This window comes from Bombina bombina, unplaced genomic scaffold (assembly GCF_027579735.1).
Source record: "Bombina bombina isolate aBomBom1 unplaced genomic scaffold, aBomBom1.pri scaffold_565, whole genome shotgun sequence".
Classification (NCBI taxonomy): domain Eukaryota; kingdom Metazoa; phylum Chordata; class Amphibia; order Anura; family Bombinatoridae; genus Bombina; species Bombina bombina.
The window spans coordinates 146,959-163,529 of record NW_026511051.1 but is presented as its reverse complement, the minus strand read 5'-3'; the positions used below and the strand labels follow the sequence as shown (position 1 = coordinate 163,529).

At 39.4% G+C, this 16,571-nt stretch overlaps 1 protein-coding gene across 4 annotated transcripts in view; it reads right to left on the bottom strand.

Annotated features, from left to right (window-relative positions):
• LOC128643579 (phosphatidate phosphatase LPIN2) overlaps nucleotides 1–16,571 on the bottom strand; it is a 212,554-nt gene that overhangs the window by 129,753 nt on the left and 66,230 nt on the right. For all 4 annotated transcript variants that reach the window (XM_053696421.1, XM_053696420.1, XM_053696419.1 and 1 more), the window contains one exon: nucleotides 13,238–13,426. In XM_053696421.1, coding sequence (XP_053552396.1) covers nucleotides 13,238–13,417 — 180 coding nt within the window. In that variant the 5' untranslated portion in view covers nucleotides 13,418–13,426. The remainder of the gene's footprint in view (nucleotides 1–13,237; nucleotides 13,427–16,571) is intronic.

Here is a 16,571-nt window from a genome sequence, read left to right as displayed (position 1 = left end):
GAAAAGACGAGACGAAAACTGGTCTGGGAGGCTGCCACTCTACCCCATCTGGGCTATGGGGTAGAGTGGCAAGACAGAAGCCTTTTCTTACAAATAAAAAAAAAAAAAAAAAAAAATCCAAGCCCGGCTAAAGTTTCCCAAAAGCATGTTGCAAAAGGTGTTCTGGTCTGATTTTTTGGCCATAAGTCCAAAAGATATGTTTGGCGCAAATACAACACTGCATATCACCAAAAGAATGCCATACACACAGTGAAGCATGGTGGTGTCAGCATCATGCTTTGGGGCTGTTGTTCTTTAGCTGGAACTGGGGCCCAAGTCAAGGTAGAGGGAATAATGAACAGTTCCAAATACCAGACAATATTGGCACAAAACCTTCAGGCTTCTGCTAGAAAGCTGAACATGAAGAGGAACTTCATCTTTCAGCATGACAACGACCCAAAGCATACATCCAAATAAACAAAGGAATGGCTTCACCAGAAGAAGATTAAAGTTTTGGGATGGCCCAGCCAGAGCCTAGACCTGAATCCAATTCAAAATCTGTGGGGTGATCTGAAGAGGGCTGTGCACAGGAGATGCCCTCGCATTCTGACAGATTTAGAGTGTTTTTGCAAAGAAGTGGGCAAATCTTGCCAAGTCAAAATGTGCCATGCTGAAAAACTCATACCCAAAAAGAATGAGTGTTGTAATAAAATCAAAAGGTGCTTCAATAAAATATTAGTTTAAGGGTGTTCACACTTATGCAACCATATTATTTTATTATTTCCCTTTACCTAAAAGATTTCAGTTTGTTTTTCAATTGAGTTGTACAGTTTATAGGTCACATTAAAAGGTAGAAAAAGTTCTGAAATGATTTATCTTTGTCTAATTTTTTTACATCACAGAAACCTGACATTTTAACAGGGGTGTGTAGACTTGTGCGTGTGTATATATATATATATATATATATATATATATATATATATATATATATATATATATATATATATATATATAATAAAGGTAGCACACGTGTTCAAAAGGCTGAACCTATATATATATATATATATATATATATATATATATATATATATATATATATATATATATATATATATATATATATAAATAATTGTTTTATATTTTCACATATAAATGGAAGATATACGAACAATATATATTGTAGTAGTTCTTTAGAACTATTGAATATTCAAATTAAATATTTATCCAAAATGTTTACCTTATTATACCTCATTGATATATAAAAAGCCCAGGAGGGGATATGAATCTGTGTTAAAGGGATAGTCTAGTCAAAATTAAACTTTCATGATTCAGATAGAGCATGCAATTTTAAGCAACTTTCTAATTTACTCCTATTATCAATTTTTCATTGTTATCTTGGTATCTGTATTTTAAAAAAACTGGAATGGAAGCTTAGTAGCCGGACCATTTTTGGTTCAGCACCTGGGTAACACTTGATGATTGGTGTCTAAAAGTAGAAGTCAAAATGAAACTTGCATGATTCAGATAGAGCATGTCATTTTAAGACACTTTTAAATTCACTTCTATTTTCAAATATGCTTCATTCTCTTAGTATACGCACATATCATACATACACTAGTGGGAGCTGCTGCTAATTGGTGCCTGCACACATTTGTCTCTTGTGATTGGCTAAATAGATATTTCTAATGACACGGTGAGTCCACGGCCATCAAATTACTATTGGCAATATAACTCCTGCCCAGCAGGAGGCGGCAAAGAGCACCACAGCAAAGCTGTTAAATATCACCTCCCTTCCCTCCAACCCCAGTCATTCTTTTTGCCTACGTTAGAGCAAGGAAGTGGTAAAGTTTAGGTGTTGGAAAGAAGATTCTTCAAGCAAGATTTTATTATTTTTCAGCAGGGCAAGATTGTTCTGCTTTGTCCTAGGCTGTAGTCGTAGTCCATAACAGTATCTTCAGTAGAGCAGTGGTGGCTTTCAAGCAATGGGAACTTGTGGGGTACAATCCTCACTACACCTCCCATGTATTTAATGCTGTCTTAATCGTGCAAGCATGAGTAAGATTACTCAGTCTTTGTTTTTATCCACAGGTCCATGTGAGGGAACTAGCCTCTCAAACCTAGTGAGCTGCCGTGCTGCCTGGCAGAAGTCTAAAAGGTAAGTGCTAACTTTTATTTTCTGCAATGTGTCCCAGAAAAAATAAAGGATGGCACTTTAAAACATGATTGTGGGGGCGACTATGCTGGACTATGGAGAAACAAAAAAATAAACTAACTTACACTCCCCCATTGGTAGCAGAAACCTATGCTATGTGGGAACACATTTTGACCCACAACAACTATATATCATCCAAGCCGTCCCCTCTAACCTCTCTCATAGAAAATGATCAATTTTCCCTAGGACACAACAATACTTGCATCTTGCCAGATAACAATACTCGCGACATTAATATATATATATGTTAACGACTGGAGAGAGGGTTCTCTCTCAATCTGAATTATTGGAAAAGGGATTTCTCTACTTTCAAAATTGGTATAATTATTATCGAGTACATCAATATATTAGCCGACATGAGCAAAACAGAAACATGGTGAGGCCACTAACAAATTTTGAGCACCTATGCACTCGAACACCCCCCCTTTCACACACACTCTCCATGATATATAAAATGTTAACTATTAACCCCCCAGGCTACACCCCACCATATATGGAGAAATGGGAAGATGATTTAGGCATTATAATTCTTCCTCAAACAAGCATCTCCATTTTTCAGAATATTATCAAATCATCTGCATCACTTTCACTAGTTGAAATCAACCTAAAATTATTACACAGATGGTATTATACCCCTCGGAAACTCCACCGCTTATTTCACCTCAGATCAGACCACTGCTGGAGATGTGGACACAGGGGTAGTGACATGGCACATATGTGGTGGTGGTGCAATGCAATTCGGAACTTTTGGAGATCTGTTATAACTGAGATAGAAAAAATACTGGACACTACATTTACCTTGGATCCATTAATGTGGTTGTTGGGCAAACCGCCCAAAATTAAATACAAACCTTATTACAAGTTATTTTACATTATGACAAATAGTGTAAAATATTTGATAGCCAAAAACTGGAAAGGCAGAACTACTCCAAACTTGAAGATGTGGGTGCATCGGGTGTCCGAATTCTTAGAATTAGAAGAATACTACTACATGATAAACGACAAAATGGACTCCTATGCAGAAATTCTAGCCACCTGGGAGCACTATCTTCGACATAGTACCTAGTATGGGGATTTTAACCCTGAACGGGGAGTAATACTATCATGCCTATGGCTTGAATGAATACAGAGCAGATACCTAGCTCAACACCCACTTAGTAACTAAAGACATAAGCATACCTAGCCGGCACTTTTAGGTGATAATACGTTTCAGATAAATTTAATATAACAACTGCATGTGGTCGAGGTCATAGCAGCTTCTTTTTCTTTTCTTTTTCTTTGTACCCTTTCTTGGGTATGAGTATTTTCTTACTCACTTTCTTAACCTCCTTATACCAAATATACTTCACATATCCTGCAAGTACAAGGAGGCTTATTTTTTCTCTTACTGTTATTGTTGTTTATTATGTAAAAGCTAACTGACAATGTTATAGCATTATAAGGAGCTGCGACTCCTACAAAGTAATATGCAAGTTTTTCAATAAAGTCAGTTAAAAAAAAAAATATATATGATTGTGGGACAAGAGACATTCGCCTATTGCTAGGGGGGATCATTTTAATTATTGGCAGCAATAGCAAGCACTGGGGTCAAGGAGATTTATGGCTCACTAGGTGGTGTTTTTATTGTTACTCTCTCCCTGCGGCTTTTGGTAATACATTTAGCCGAAAGGGAGGTTAACGTTGCAACATCCACGATGGGTTAGCTGGGGCAGCATTTTCTGTTGTACGCCTTTTTCCCCTACACTTCCTGTGTTCCGGAGTGGAGAAATAGCTTTGTCACAGGAATTAGCAGAGTTGTGGTTGCCGGTCTACAGTTTACAGAAAAATAGAAGTTGAGTCTGGTTTTCAAGCAGAATATTCACTCCGTTTTCAGTCAGGCAGGTAAGCACCTCAGCAAAGCTAAGCTGAGGTGTAGAGGTTGTCCGAAGTGGTTTTTGTGATACTTTATATTTTTATTGCAGAAAAATAGAGCAGTTTCGTTTTAATTAAAATTTTAAAGGAACAGTAACTTTTTTTTGTGGGGTATTTTCTAAATAAAACATCAGTTTGTTTATCTATTTATTCTGTTTATTGGTGAATAAATATGAACCAAGAGGCCCTGCAAGATGTTACATGTTCTTTATGTTTTGATGCTAATGTGGAACCACCAATCCCTTTCTGTTCCTCATGTATTGAGAGAGCTTTACATTACAGGGATAGACTTTTTCCTGAGCCAACATTGTCTAAGGCGGATGCTGTTCAGGAGTCTTCTGACCATGTTCAAGATATGCCGCAGCTTTCTCCTCAAGCGTCCCAAAATTTATCGTCCCCCCAGTCAGTGCCCTGCGCTTCCTCTATTACTCCACCTGGAGTTACTTTGCAAGACATTGCTTACCTCATGTCCTCGGCAGTATCTGATGCGTTATCTGCTTTTCCCATGCTGCAGGGAAAGCACAAGAGGAAATGTAAACAATCAGTGAGTAAGGTTGCTGACACAGTCGTGGCTATTCCGAATGTCCCTTCCTAGAAATCTGAGGAGGAAGATACTTCGGTAGCATCTGAGGGTGAAATCTCAGACTCCGATAGTGTAATTTCTTCTGCTGATACCGAAATTGTATCTTTCAGGTTTAAGCTTGAACACCTCCGTTAGTTACTTAAGGAGGTTCTAGCTACCCTGGACAACTCCGACACTATTATCGTAATCAATCCTAAGAAGTCTAGTAAACTAAACAAGTATTTTGATATACCTTCCATGGTGGAGGTTTTTCCTGTACCAGATCGAGTTACAGAGATTATTGCTAGGGAATAGGAGAGATCGGGTATCCCTTTTTCTCTATCCCCTATATTTAAGAATATGTTTCCTATAGCAGACCCTGTCAAGGAGTCTTGGCGGACGGTACCCAAGGTGGAAGGGGCAATTTCCACGCTAGCTAAGAGGACCACTATTCCCATAGAAGATAGTTGTTCCTTTAAGGATCCTATGGACAAGAAATTAGAGGGGTTACTCAAGAAAATGTATGTACACCAGGGTTTACAATTGCTACCATCACTAGTGCGGCAGCATACTGGTTTGATGCGTTGTCTGATTCTATTCGGACAGACACTCCCCTCAAAAAGGTCCAGGATAGGATCAAAGCCCTTAAGTTGGCCAATTCCTTTATTACGGATGCTTCCCTACAGGTTATTAAACTGGGAGCAAAGATTTCCGGTTTTGCTGTACTGGCCCGCAGAGCTTTATGGTTAAAATCTTGGTCTGCGGATGTGTCATCTAAGTCTAAGCTTTTGGCTATCCCTTACAAGGGAAAGGCCTTGTTTGGGCCGGGTTTGACGGAAATAATTTCTGACATTATGGGAGAAAAGGGCCATTTCCTCCCTCAGGACAAGAGGAATAAGCAGAAGGGACGTCAGAGTAATTTTCGTTCCTTTTGAAACTTCAAGAGTAAGCCTTCCTCTCCTTCTTCCAAGCAGGAAAAGTCCAAGCCTTCCTGGAGGCCAAACCAATCTTGGAACATAGGAAAACAATCCAAGAAGCCCGCTATTGACTCAAAAGCAGCATGAAGGGCCTGCCCCCGATCCGGGACCGGATCTTGTAGGGGGCAGACTTTCCTTCTTCGCTCAGGCTTGGGATGTTCAGGATCCCTGGGCGGTGGACATCGTGTCCCAGGGATACAAGCTAGAGTTCAAGACTTTTCCTCCCAGGGGCAGGTTTCTGCTTTCAAGATTAACTGTAGACCAGATAAAAAGAGAGGTGTTCGGGACCTTTCCGACCAGGGAGTAATAGTTCCTGTCCGAATGCAGGAACAGGGTCTGGGGTTCAACTCCAATCTGTTTGTGGCTCCCAAAAAAGAGGTAACCTTCAGACCAATTTTAGATCTCAAAAGTCTAAACAAAGTCCTCAGAGTACCGTCCTTCAAGATGAAAACTATTTGCTCTATTCTTCCCTTGGTTCAAGAGGCTCAATTTATGACAACGGTAGATTTAAAAGACGCGTACCTGCATGTTCCCATCCACAGGGATCATCACAAGTTTCTGAGGTTTGCATTTCTAGACAAACACTTCCAGTTTGTGGCTCTTCCATTCGGCCTTGCCACAGCTCCCAGAATTTTCCTCAAAGGTCCTGGGATCTCTGTTGGCGGTGCTCCGATTGTGGGGCATTGCAGTGGCACCTTATCTGGACGACATTCTGGTTCAGGCACCATCCTTTCAACAAGCAAATTCCCACACGGAAATGTTATCCTTCCTGCGATCTCATGGATGGAAGATGAATTTGGAAAAAAGTTCCTTAGTTCCAACTACAAGGGTAGTTTTATTGGGAACCATAATAGATTCCTTATCAATGAAAATTTTTCTGACAGAAGTCAGGAAATCAAAGATTTTTTATTCCTGTCTAGCACTTCAGTCCTCTCCTCGGCCATCAGTGGCTCAATGTATGGAGGTAAATCGGTCTGATGGTAGCAGCCATGGACATCATCCCGTTTGCCCGTTTCCATCTCAGGCCTCTGCAGTTATGCATGCTCAGGCAGTGGAATGGAGATTATGCGGATCTATCTCCACGATTACATCTGGAGCAGGAGACAAGGAATTCTCTTCTTTGGTGTTTGTCTCAGGATCATCTCTCCCAGGGAACCTGCTTCCGCAGACCCACCTGGATGATTGTGACAATGGACGCCAGCCTACTGGGATGGGGAGCAGTCTGGGGCTCTCTAAAAGCTCAGGGGACATGGACTCGGTCTGAGTCTGTTTTACCCATAAACATTCTGGAGCTGAGAGCAATCTTCAATGCTCTTCTGGCCTGGCCTCAGTTAGCTTTGGCTCGGTTTATCAGGTTCCAGTCGGACAACAAACTTCAGTGGCTTACATCAACCATCAGGGGGGAACTCAGAGTTTCTTGGCCATGGCAGAGGTAGCCAAGATAATTCAGTGGGCGGAGTCCCACGACTGCTGCCTGTTGGCGATCCACATCCCAGGAGTGGACAACTGGGAAGCAGATTTTCTGAGCAGACAGACCTTTCACCTGGGGGAGTGGGAACTCCATCCGGAAGTGTTTTACAGCTTGATTCTCAAATGGGGACAGCCGGAGCTGGATCTCATGGCATCTTGGCAGAATGACAAGTTTCCAAGGTAAGGGGTCGAGGTCAAGGGATCCTCAGGCGGTACTGATAGACGCTCTGGTGGTACCTAGTAATTTCAGTCTTGAATACCTCATAGCGCCGGCGTGGCCTCGCAGGATCTGGTATGCAGACCTGGTGGAGATGTCATCTCTTCCACCTTGGAGACTTCCATTGAGGAAGGACCTTCTACTTCAAGGCTTCATCCAAATCTAGTTTCACTGAAGCTGACTGCTTCAGAGAACACCTAATTTTATCTAAGCGTGGATTTTCAGAGTCGGTCATTGAGACCATGATTCAGGCTCGTAAGCCTGTGACTAGAAAGATTTACCATAAGATATGATGTAAATATTGGCAATGGTGTGAATCCAAAGGCTACTCATGAAGTAGAGTTCTGATTCCTAGAATTTTGTCATTTTCTCCAAGAGGGTTTGGAGAAGGGTTTATCGGCAAGCTCCCTAAAGGGTAAAATATCTGCCTTGTCTATTTTGTTACATAAACGTCTGGCGGATGTACCAGACGTGCAATCGTTCTGTCAGGCCTTGGTCAGAATCAGGCCTGTGTTTAAGCCGGTTACTCCTCCCTGGAGTCTTAATCTAGTTCTTAAAGTTCTTCAACAGGCTCCGTTTGAGCCTATGCATTCCTTAGATATTAAGTTATCTTGGAAGGTTTTCTTTCTTGTTGCTATTTTGTCTGCTTGTAGAGTTTCAGAGCTCTCAGCATTACAGTACGAGTCTCCTTACCTTATTTTTCATTCTGATAAGTTAGTTTTGCGTACTAAGTTAGGGTTTCTCCCTAAAGTGGTTTCAGACCAGAACATTAAATCAGGAGATTGTTGTTCCTTCCTTGTGTCCTAACCCTTCTTCTCAGAAGGAATGTCTGCTGCACAATCTGGACGTTATGCTTGCATTGAAATTCTATTTACAGGCGACTAAGGATTTTCATCAGTCTTCTGCTCTGTTTGTGGTGGCTACTTCTCTTTCTTTGTGGCTGAAGAGTTTCATTCCCTTGGCCTATGAAACAGGACAGCAGCCTCCTGAGAGAGTTACGGCTCATTCTATGAGGGCTGTTTCCTCTTCCTGGGCATTCAAAAATGAAGCTTCTATGAACAGATTTGCAAGGCTGCAACTTGGTCCTCTCTTCACACTTTTTCTAAATTCTATAAATTTGATACTTTTGTCTCAGCTGAGGCTTCTTTTGGGATATAGGTTCTTCAAGCACTGGTGCCTTCCATTTAGGTTCCCTGTCTTGTCCCTCCCTTATCATCTGTGTCCTCTAGCTTGGGTATTAATTCCCAATAGTAATTAGATGATCCGCAGACTCACCATGTCATTAGAAAGAAAACAAAATTTATGCTTACCCGATAAATTTATTTATTTCTTGACACGGTGAGTCCACGGCCTGCCCTGTTTTCTTTAGGACAGGGTTTGTTTTTTGTTTTTTTTATAAACTTCAGACACCTCTGCAACTTGTTGCTTCCTTTCTCTCCTTTGCTTTGGTCGAATGACTGGGGTTGGAGGGAAGGGAGGTGATATTTAACAGCTGCTGGGCAGGAGTGATATTCCCAATAGTAATTAGATGATCCGTGGACTCACTGTGTCAAGAAAGAAAGAAATTTATCAGGTAAGCATACATTTTGTTTTTCAGCTTCCTATCAGTAGTGCAATGCAGTCCCTTCAGCAATTGATAACAAGAGAATGAAGAAAATTTGATAATAGAATTAAATTGGAAAGTTGTTTAAAATTGTATGTTCTATCTGAATCATAAAAGAAAATTGTGGGGTTTACTATCCCTTTAAGCTTACTTTCCAGCTTTGTTAAATAAAGATACCAAGAGAAGGAAGAAAATGTGATAATAGGAGTAAATTAGAAAGTTGCTTAAAATTGCATGCTCTGATTCATGAAAGTTTATTTTTGACTAGACTATCCCTTTAAACATTAGTTGAAAACCAAGTTGTTACTTAGTATAAGTGTGTGGAGATGTAAATTGAATCAGCTTTTCTATTGTAGCAGTAAAGCTGCTAAAAAATGTCCCCAAGTTAGTTACAAATCCAAATATGTCAAAAACGTTTATTAAATTCGTAAATTAAAAATTGGACAGCCCCAATAAAAACAAAATAAAAGACTAAAAGAAAAAACTATGACGATTAGGTTAAAGTGGAATTAATGGTCAAAAAAAGATGCCGCTACATAGTCAGATGGACGTCACTTCCGTTTTTCAGCTAACCCGCTACTAGTGTTTAATGTTACAAATTTAATAAACGTTTGACGTATATTTGGATTTATAACAAACTTGGAGACAAAAAATGTTTTCTCTTATTTCGATAAAGCATACCATTTTAAATAACTTTCCAATTTACTCCTATTATAACATTTTCTTAGTTTTCTAGTTATCCTATGTTAAAAAGCAGGAAGGTAAGTTCAGGAGTGTGCCTTCTACTGATCTAGATATCTCTTCAACAAAGAATAACAAGTGAACAAAGAAAATTTGATAATAGACATAAATTGGAAACTTTTTTTGAAATTGTATACTCTTGTCTGAATCATGCTAGAAAAAATTTGTGTTTCATGTCCCTTTAAACAGCTCTCACTTTAGTATTAAATGTGTGCTTTATCCCATACTGCCAAGAGAGGCAAAGTATGTAACATAGGATTTCTAAATGCTGCAAATTGCCTAAACCAGTTACATGATTTGCAACATTTGCAGGTTACAGAATTTGTTTTTTGACCTCCTATGGGGAGTGTGAAAAGCAGAATTTTACACAAAACCTAGAGATGGTTAATGTATTAAACAATAGTGAATCTCTTTCTTTAAAGTTGTAACATTAAACCAATGCAGTATGGTGCAAGCCCCATTGGGCACTCTCTCTTACTCTTGAAATAGCATTTGATGCATAAAGGAAAGGCTTAAAGGTATTTATTGCTGATAAAAAAAAGTCCCAGATTTTTATTTGCTACATACTTTATAGAGCTATCCTTCACAATGTCATGTGTTGCATCATGGTCTTTATGTGGTCCACCCATAGAACTAATCAGTGTAGGTGACTGCTGAAGCAGAGAAACACTTTGCTCTTTGGATCTTTACAGCGTGTACAAATAGGGTGCAGTGTATGTGCTTCTGTGTGTATATGTAGGTGTGTGACACCTGAACAAACAAAGCTCACTTGCTCAAGTATTCCTCATTATGTTTACTAGAATATTTTTTTGTTTTAGTTAAGATTATGTACCACATTGGGTCACTTCATTTAAAGAAGTGTTAGAACAGCAGTATTATTTCTACACTTGGATTTGGCAACATACAGTACTACGTATATACCATAGGTGAGAAACCAAAAGGCCTACAGGTTTGTAAAACAACCCAAAAGACAAAAAGTAAATATGGAGTTAAGCATATGTTTGTGATACAGAGTTGTATGGGCTGTCCATTTAAGCCAGAGAGCAATATGTCACTGGGGTTCAGTTGTGTACAAACATACATATTCTGTTAAACTCTAAATCAGTTTTAACAGCTCAGCTAACAACGTGTTTACATGCAAAAAATATTTTTTTAATGTTTATATTTAATGTAAGCAGGTAAAGAGCAGGGTTTTCCTCCTCCTTTATGAATAAAAATCATTTTTATTTAATTTAGTATATTTTATGTACATTATATGGCCAAATGTATGTGACACCCCTACTAATTCTTCAGGTGTTTCAACCACACCTGTTGCTAATAGGTGCATAAAATTCAGCACATAACCATAAACTCTCCATAGACAAACATTGGCAGTACAATGGGTCGTACTGAAGAGCTTGTTTAAACGTGGCTCTGTTATAGAATGTCACTATTGCCACAAATAAGTTAATGAAATGTCTGCTATTGTTATGAAGTGGAAGCATCTAGGAGCAACAGCCCAGCACAAACTGGTAGCCCATGTAAACTTACACGATGGGGCCATCAAGTGCTTAAAGGGACAGTATACACTCATTTTCATATAACTGCATGAATAGACACTACTATAAAGAATAAGATGCACAGATACGGATACAAAAATCCAGTATAAAACTGTTTAATACCTTACTTAGAAGCTCTCAGTTTAGCTCTGTTGAAAAGGTAGCTGGAAAACACACTGCAAGTGGGAAATAAGACACTCCCCCTCCCCCTTCTTTTGCATATGAAAAGACCCTTTACACAAACAGGAGCAAGCTGGAGTAGGTAGCCGTCGGTATTCTCATAAAACTTTGGGGCTTGGTTAGGAGTCTGAAAATCAGAGCAATGTTATTTAAAAATAAGCAAAACTATACATTTAAAAAAAAAGAAAAAAACTTTATGGGCTATATAAATAGATCTACAAAACATTTATGCAAAGAAAAAATGAGTGTATAAAGTCCCCATGTAGCACATAGAAAAAAGAAAAAAAACTGTTGCATCACACACTGCAGCGTTCCAAACTGCACATTAAAGCAACATCAGCACAAGAACTGTATTGAGAGCCTCATGAAATGTATTTCAATGGCCAGGCAGCTGTACACAAGCTTCACATCAACATGTGCAATGCCAAGCGTCAGCTGGAGTGGTGTGAAGGAAACCGCCACTGGACTCTGCAGCAGTGGAAAAGCGAGATTTGTAGCGATGAATCTCACTTCACTGTCTGGTAGTCTGATGGAAAAATCAGGGTGTGGCAGATGCCAGGAGAATGCTACCTATCAGAATGCATAGTGCCTACTGTAAAGATTGGTGGAGAAGGGATAAAGGTCTGGCGCTGTTTTTCAAGGTTTGAGCTAGTTCCCTTAGTTATGGGTCATATTAAAAAGGGACATATAGGGTCTATTTGATTTTTTTTTTTTAAAAAAAAGATAGATAAACGCCTTTACTACCCATTCCCAAGTTTTGCACAACCAACATTGTTATATTAATATACTTTATAACCTCTAAATCTCTGTCTGTTTCTAAGCCCTTGCAGGCCACCTCTTACCTCAGTGCATTTTATTAGCTTTTCACATGCAGTGCTAGTTTATGTGTGCGCAATATAGATATCACTGTGCTCACTCCCGTGGAGTTATGCAGGAACTAGCACTAATTGGCTAAAATGCAAGTTTGTAAAATGTTCTAAGATAAGGGGGCAGTCTACAGAGGCTTAGATACAAGGTAATAACAGAGGTAAAAGTATATTAATATAACAGTGTAGGTTATGCATAAGGAATTATCTACCTTTTTAAACAATAAAAAAAAAATTCAACTAGACTGTCCCTTTATTACTAAAGTATACAAAGACATTTTATACAATTGGCTGCTTCCAACTTTTATGGCAACAGTTTGGGGGAAGGCCTTTTCTGGGTCCAGCATGACTGTGCCCCTGTGTACTAAGTACAGTCCATGAAGACATGGTTTGACCAGTTTGATGCGGAGGAACTCAAGTGGCCTGCACAAAGCGCTGACCTCAATGTTTGGGATGAATTGGAACGCAGACTGACAGTCAGACCTTCTTGTCCAACATCATTGCCTGAGCTTGTAAATGCTCTTTTGGATAAATGGGCACAAATTCCCTCAGACAAACTCCAAAATCCTATGGAAGGCCTTCCCAGAAGAGTGACAGCTGTTATACACACAAAGAGGTGTTAACATATTAATGCCCATGGTTTTGTAATGGAATGCCAACAAGTTCATATAGGTGTGATAGTCAGTTGTCCATATACACTATATGGCCAGAAGTATCTGTCTTAACCTGTGTCATTATGTAGCCCAACATATATATCCAGTGATGAAGATTTAATTTATTTTGTATTAATGACTCACAAGAAAACTGAAAGGCCAGTAAGAAATAATCAAGTTTGGTACCAGCAGTCCCATCAAGAATATGTATTTTTAAAAATAAAAAAGGGCAGCTGAAAATTTTAAAAATCATTAAAAATAGAAAGAAATACCCCCAAATATTTTTTTAGCTGACAAGTGACCTATAATAGAGACACTACACACGTACCACTTTTTCCTTCGAACGTAGAACTCCAAGCTTCCCGAACCGGACATGGAAAGGTGAGCACAGGTAGGTGCCATCCTGCTGACGGACCACAATGACATCAATGCAGCCGGATAGGGTAGCCTGGTTAATACCTTTGTACAGGTCCCTCACTGTAACCAGAAACTGCCCTACATAGTTCATAGTCTGGAACTGGAGAAACAGAAAAAGATTAAGTACAATCAATACATTTATCTGCTGCTATTTCTTAAGTTTAAGTGAAAATAAGTAAAACAATCAAAGAATTATAGATAGTTGTTAGGTTAAATACAAGGAAATCAGGAGATTTAAAAGAAAATAAAGATTTGACAAATTCAATGAAAATAAGAGAATGCTAAATTACATAAATGCAGTAGAATCAAGAATCAAGTTCCCAGTTGAGTCAGAAAAACCATAAATATTGTTTGAGGAGGCCTGAGCAAGGTAGGGAAAGTGCTCACACAGGGCCCAACTCCAATCCATCAGAAAAAATGTTCAGGGTCCGGGGAGGGTTAAAAACTGTGCAAAACATAATATACAAGATAACAACAAGTCTTAAGGGGGTTCCCACCACTATATCACTAAAAGGAAAGTTAAAGTTTAAGCACATTTTTTTTAACCCCTTGTTTTAAACTCCTTCTTTAAAATAAAGCCTCTATACAAGTTTTAATAGCCAGGTGATCACTGTGGTAATAGTGACCACCTACCATTAATAATGTCCATTTATTTGCATAGAAGCACATGGGAGTCCCATGTGCAAAGCAAAGTTACAAAACTATACTGAAAAGACCTTAATTATATGAGGATAACCCTTCCTTTTTACTATAGAGTTTAGACAAAAAAAAAAAAAAAAACGTGCACTACTTATTTATATTGTGTGTGGGTTTCTCACTGAAAAATGGCAAAACATCTCAGCAAAGGGGCAGAAATAGTTCAGTATATACAGGGTTCATTTCCACACTCAAGGGTCACTCAAGTCAAAATTAAACTTTCATGATTCAGATAGAGCAGACAATTTAACAACTTTCCAATTCCCTTCCATTAACAAAATGAGCAGTCTTTTTATATGCACGCTTTCTCCTGCTGAGCATCTGCAAGCATTCACAGAATATGTTTATGCTTTTTTGATTGGCTAATGGCTGTCACATGATGCAGGAGGAGTGGAAATAGACATAACTGACATTTTTCAGAAAAAATAAATAAATCTACTACTAATTTTAAAGGGACAGTAAAGTCAAAATTAAACTTTCTTGATTCAGAGATAGCATGCAATTTTAAACAACTTTCAAATTGACTTCTGTTAACAAATTTGCTTTGTTCGCTTTCTATCTTTTATTGAAGAGTAAAAGTAGGTAGGCTCGTAAGTGCTGAGGAGGGTGCACGTGTCTTTAGTACTCTATAGCAGCAGTATTTTGCCACATTATTTGTAGCTTTGTTATACAATGTTGCAAACCACTGCTGCCATAGAGTACTTAAGACACGTGTACACTCCTGAGCTCTTATGAGCCTACCTAGTTTTACTCTTCAATAAAAGATACCAATAGAAGGAAGCAAATTTGAAAACAGAAGTAAATTGGAAAGTTGTTTAAAAACAGAATTTATGCTTACCTGATAAATTACTTTCTCCAACGGTGTGTCTGGTCCACGGCGTCATCCATAACTTGTGGGGAATATTCTCTTCCCCAACAGGAAATGGCAAAGAGCACAGCAAAAGCTGTCCATATAGTCCCTCCTAGGCTCCGCCCACCTTAGTCATTCAACCGACGGACAGGAGAAAAAAACAGGAGAAACTATAGGGTGCCGTGGTGACTGTAGTTAAAGAAATTCATCAAACCTGATTAAAAAACCAGGGCGGGCCATGGACCGGACACATCGTTGGAGAAAGTAATTTATCAGGTAAGCATAAATTCTGTTTTCTCCAACATTGGTGTGTCCGGTCCACGGCGTCATCCATAACTTGTGGGAACCAATACCAAAGCTTTAGGACACGGATGAAGGGAGGGAGCCAATCAGGTTACCTAAACGGAAGGCACCACGGCTTGCAAAACCTTTCTCCCAAAAATAGCCTCCGAAGAAGCAAAAGTATCAAATTTGTAGAATTTGGCAAAAGTGTGCAGGGAAGACCAAGTCGCTGCCTTACATATCTGATCAACAGAAGCCTCATTCTTGAAGGCCCATGTGGAAGCCACAGCCCTAGTAGAGTGAGCTGTGATGCGCTCAGGAGGCTGCCGTCCGGCAGTCTCGTAAGCCAATAGGATGATGCTTTTCAGCCAAAAGGAAAGAGAGGTAGCAGTAGCTTTTTGACCTCTCCTCTTGCCAGAATAAACGACAAACAGAGAAGACGTTTGTCTGAAATCCTTTGTTGCTTCTAAATAGAACTTTAAAGCACGAACTACATCTAAATTGTGTAACAAACGTTCCTTCTTTGAAACTGGATTCAGACACAAAGAAGGCACAACTATTTCCTGGTTAATATTCTTGTTGGAAACAACCTTTGGAAGGAAACCAGGTTTAGTACGCAAAACAACCTTTTTCTGAATGGAACACCAGATAGGGCGGATTACACTGCAAAGCAGATAACTCAGAAACTCTTCTAGCAGAAGAAATAGCAACCAAAAACAGAACTTTCCAAGATAACATCTTGATATCTATGGAATGTAGAGGTTCAAACGGAACCCCTTGAAGAACTGAAAGAACTAAATTCAGACTCCAGGGAGGAGTCAAAGGTCTGTAAACAGGCTTGATCCTGACCAAAGCCTGAACAAAAGCTTGAACATCAGGCACAGCTGCCAGTCGTTTGTGTAATAAGACAGATAAAGCAGAAATCTGTCCCTTTAGAGAACTCGCTGATAATCCCTTATCCAAACCTTCTTGGAGAAAGGAAAGGATCCTAGGAATTTTGATCTTACTCCATGAGAATCCCTTGGATTCACACCAACAGATATATCTTTTCCATATTTTATGGTAAATCTTTCTAGTTACAGGTTTTCTGGCTTGTATCAGAGTATCTATTACAGAATCCGAAAACCCACGCTTAGATAAAATCAAGCGTTCAATTTCCAAGCCGTTAGTTGAAGGGAAACTAGATTTGGATGTTCGAATGGACCTTGTACTAGAAGATCCTGTCTCAAAGGTAGCTTCCATGGTGGAGCCGATGACATATTCACCAGGTCTGCATACCAAGTCCTGCGTGGCCACGCAGGAGCTATCAAGATCACTGAGGCCCTCTCCTGCTTGATCCTGGCTACCAGCCTGGGAATGAGAGGAAACGGTGGAAACACATAAGCTAGGTTGAAGGTCCAAGGCGCTACTAATGCAT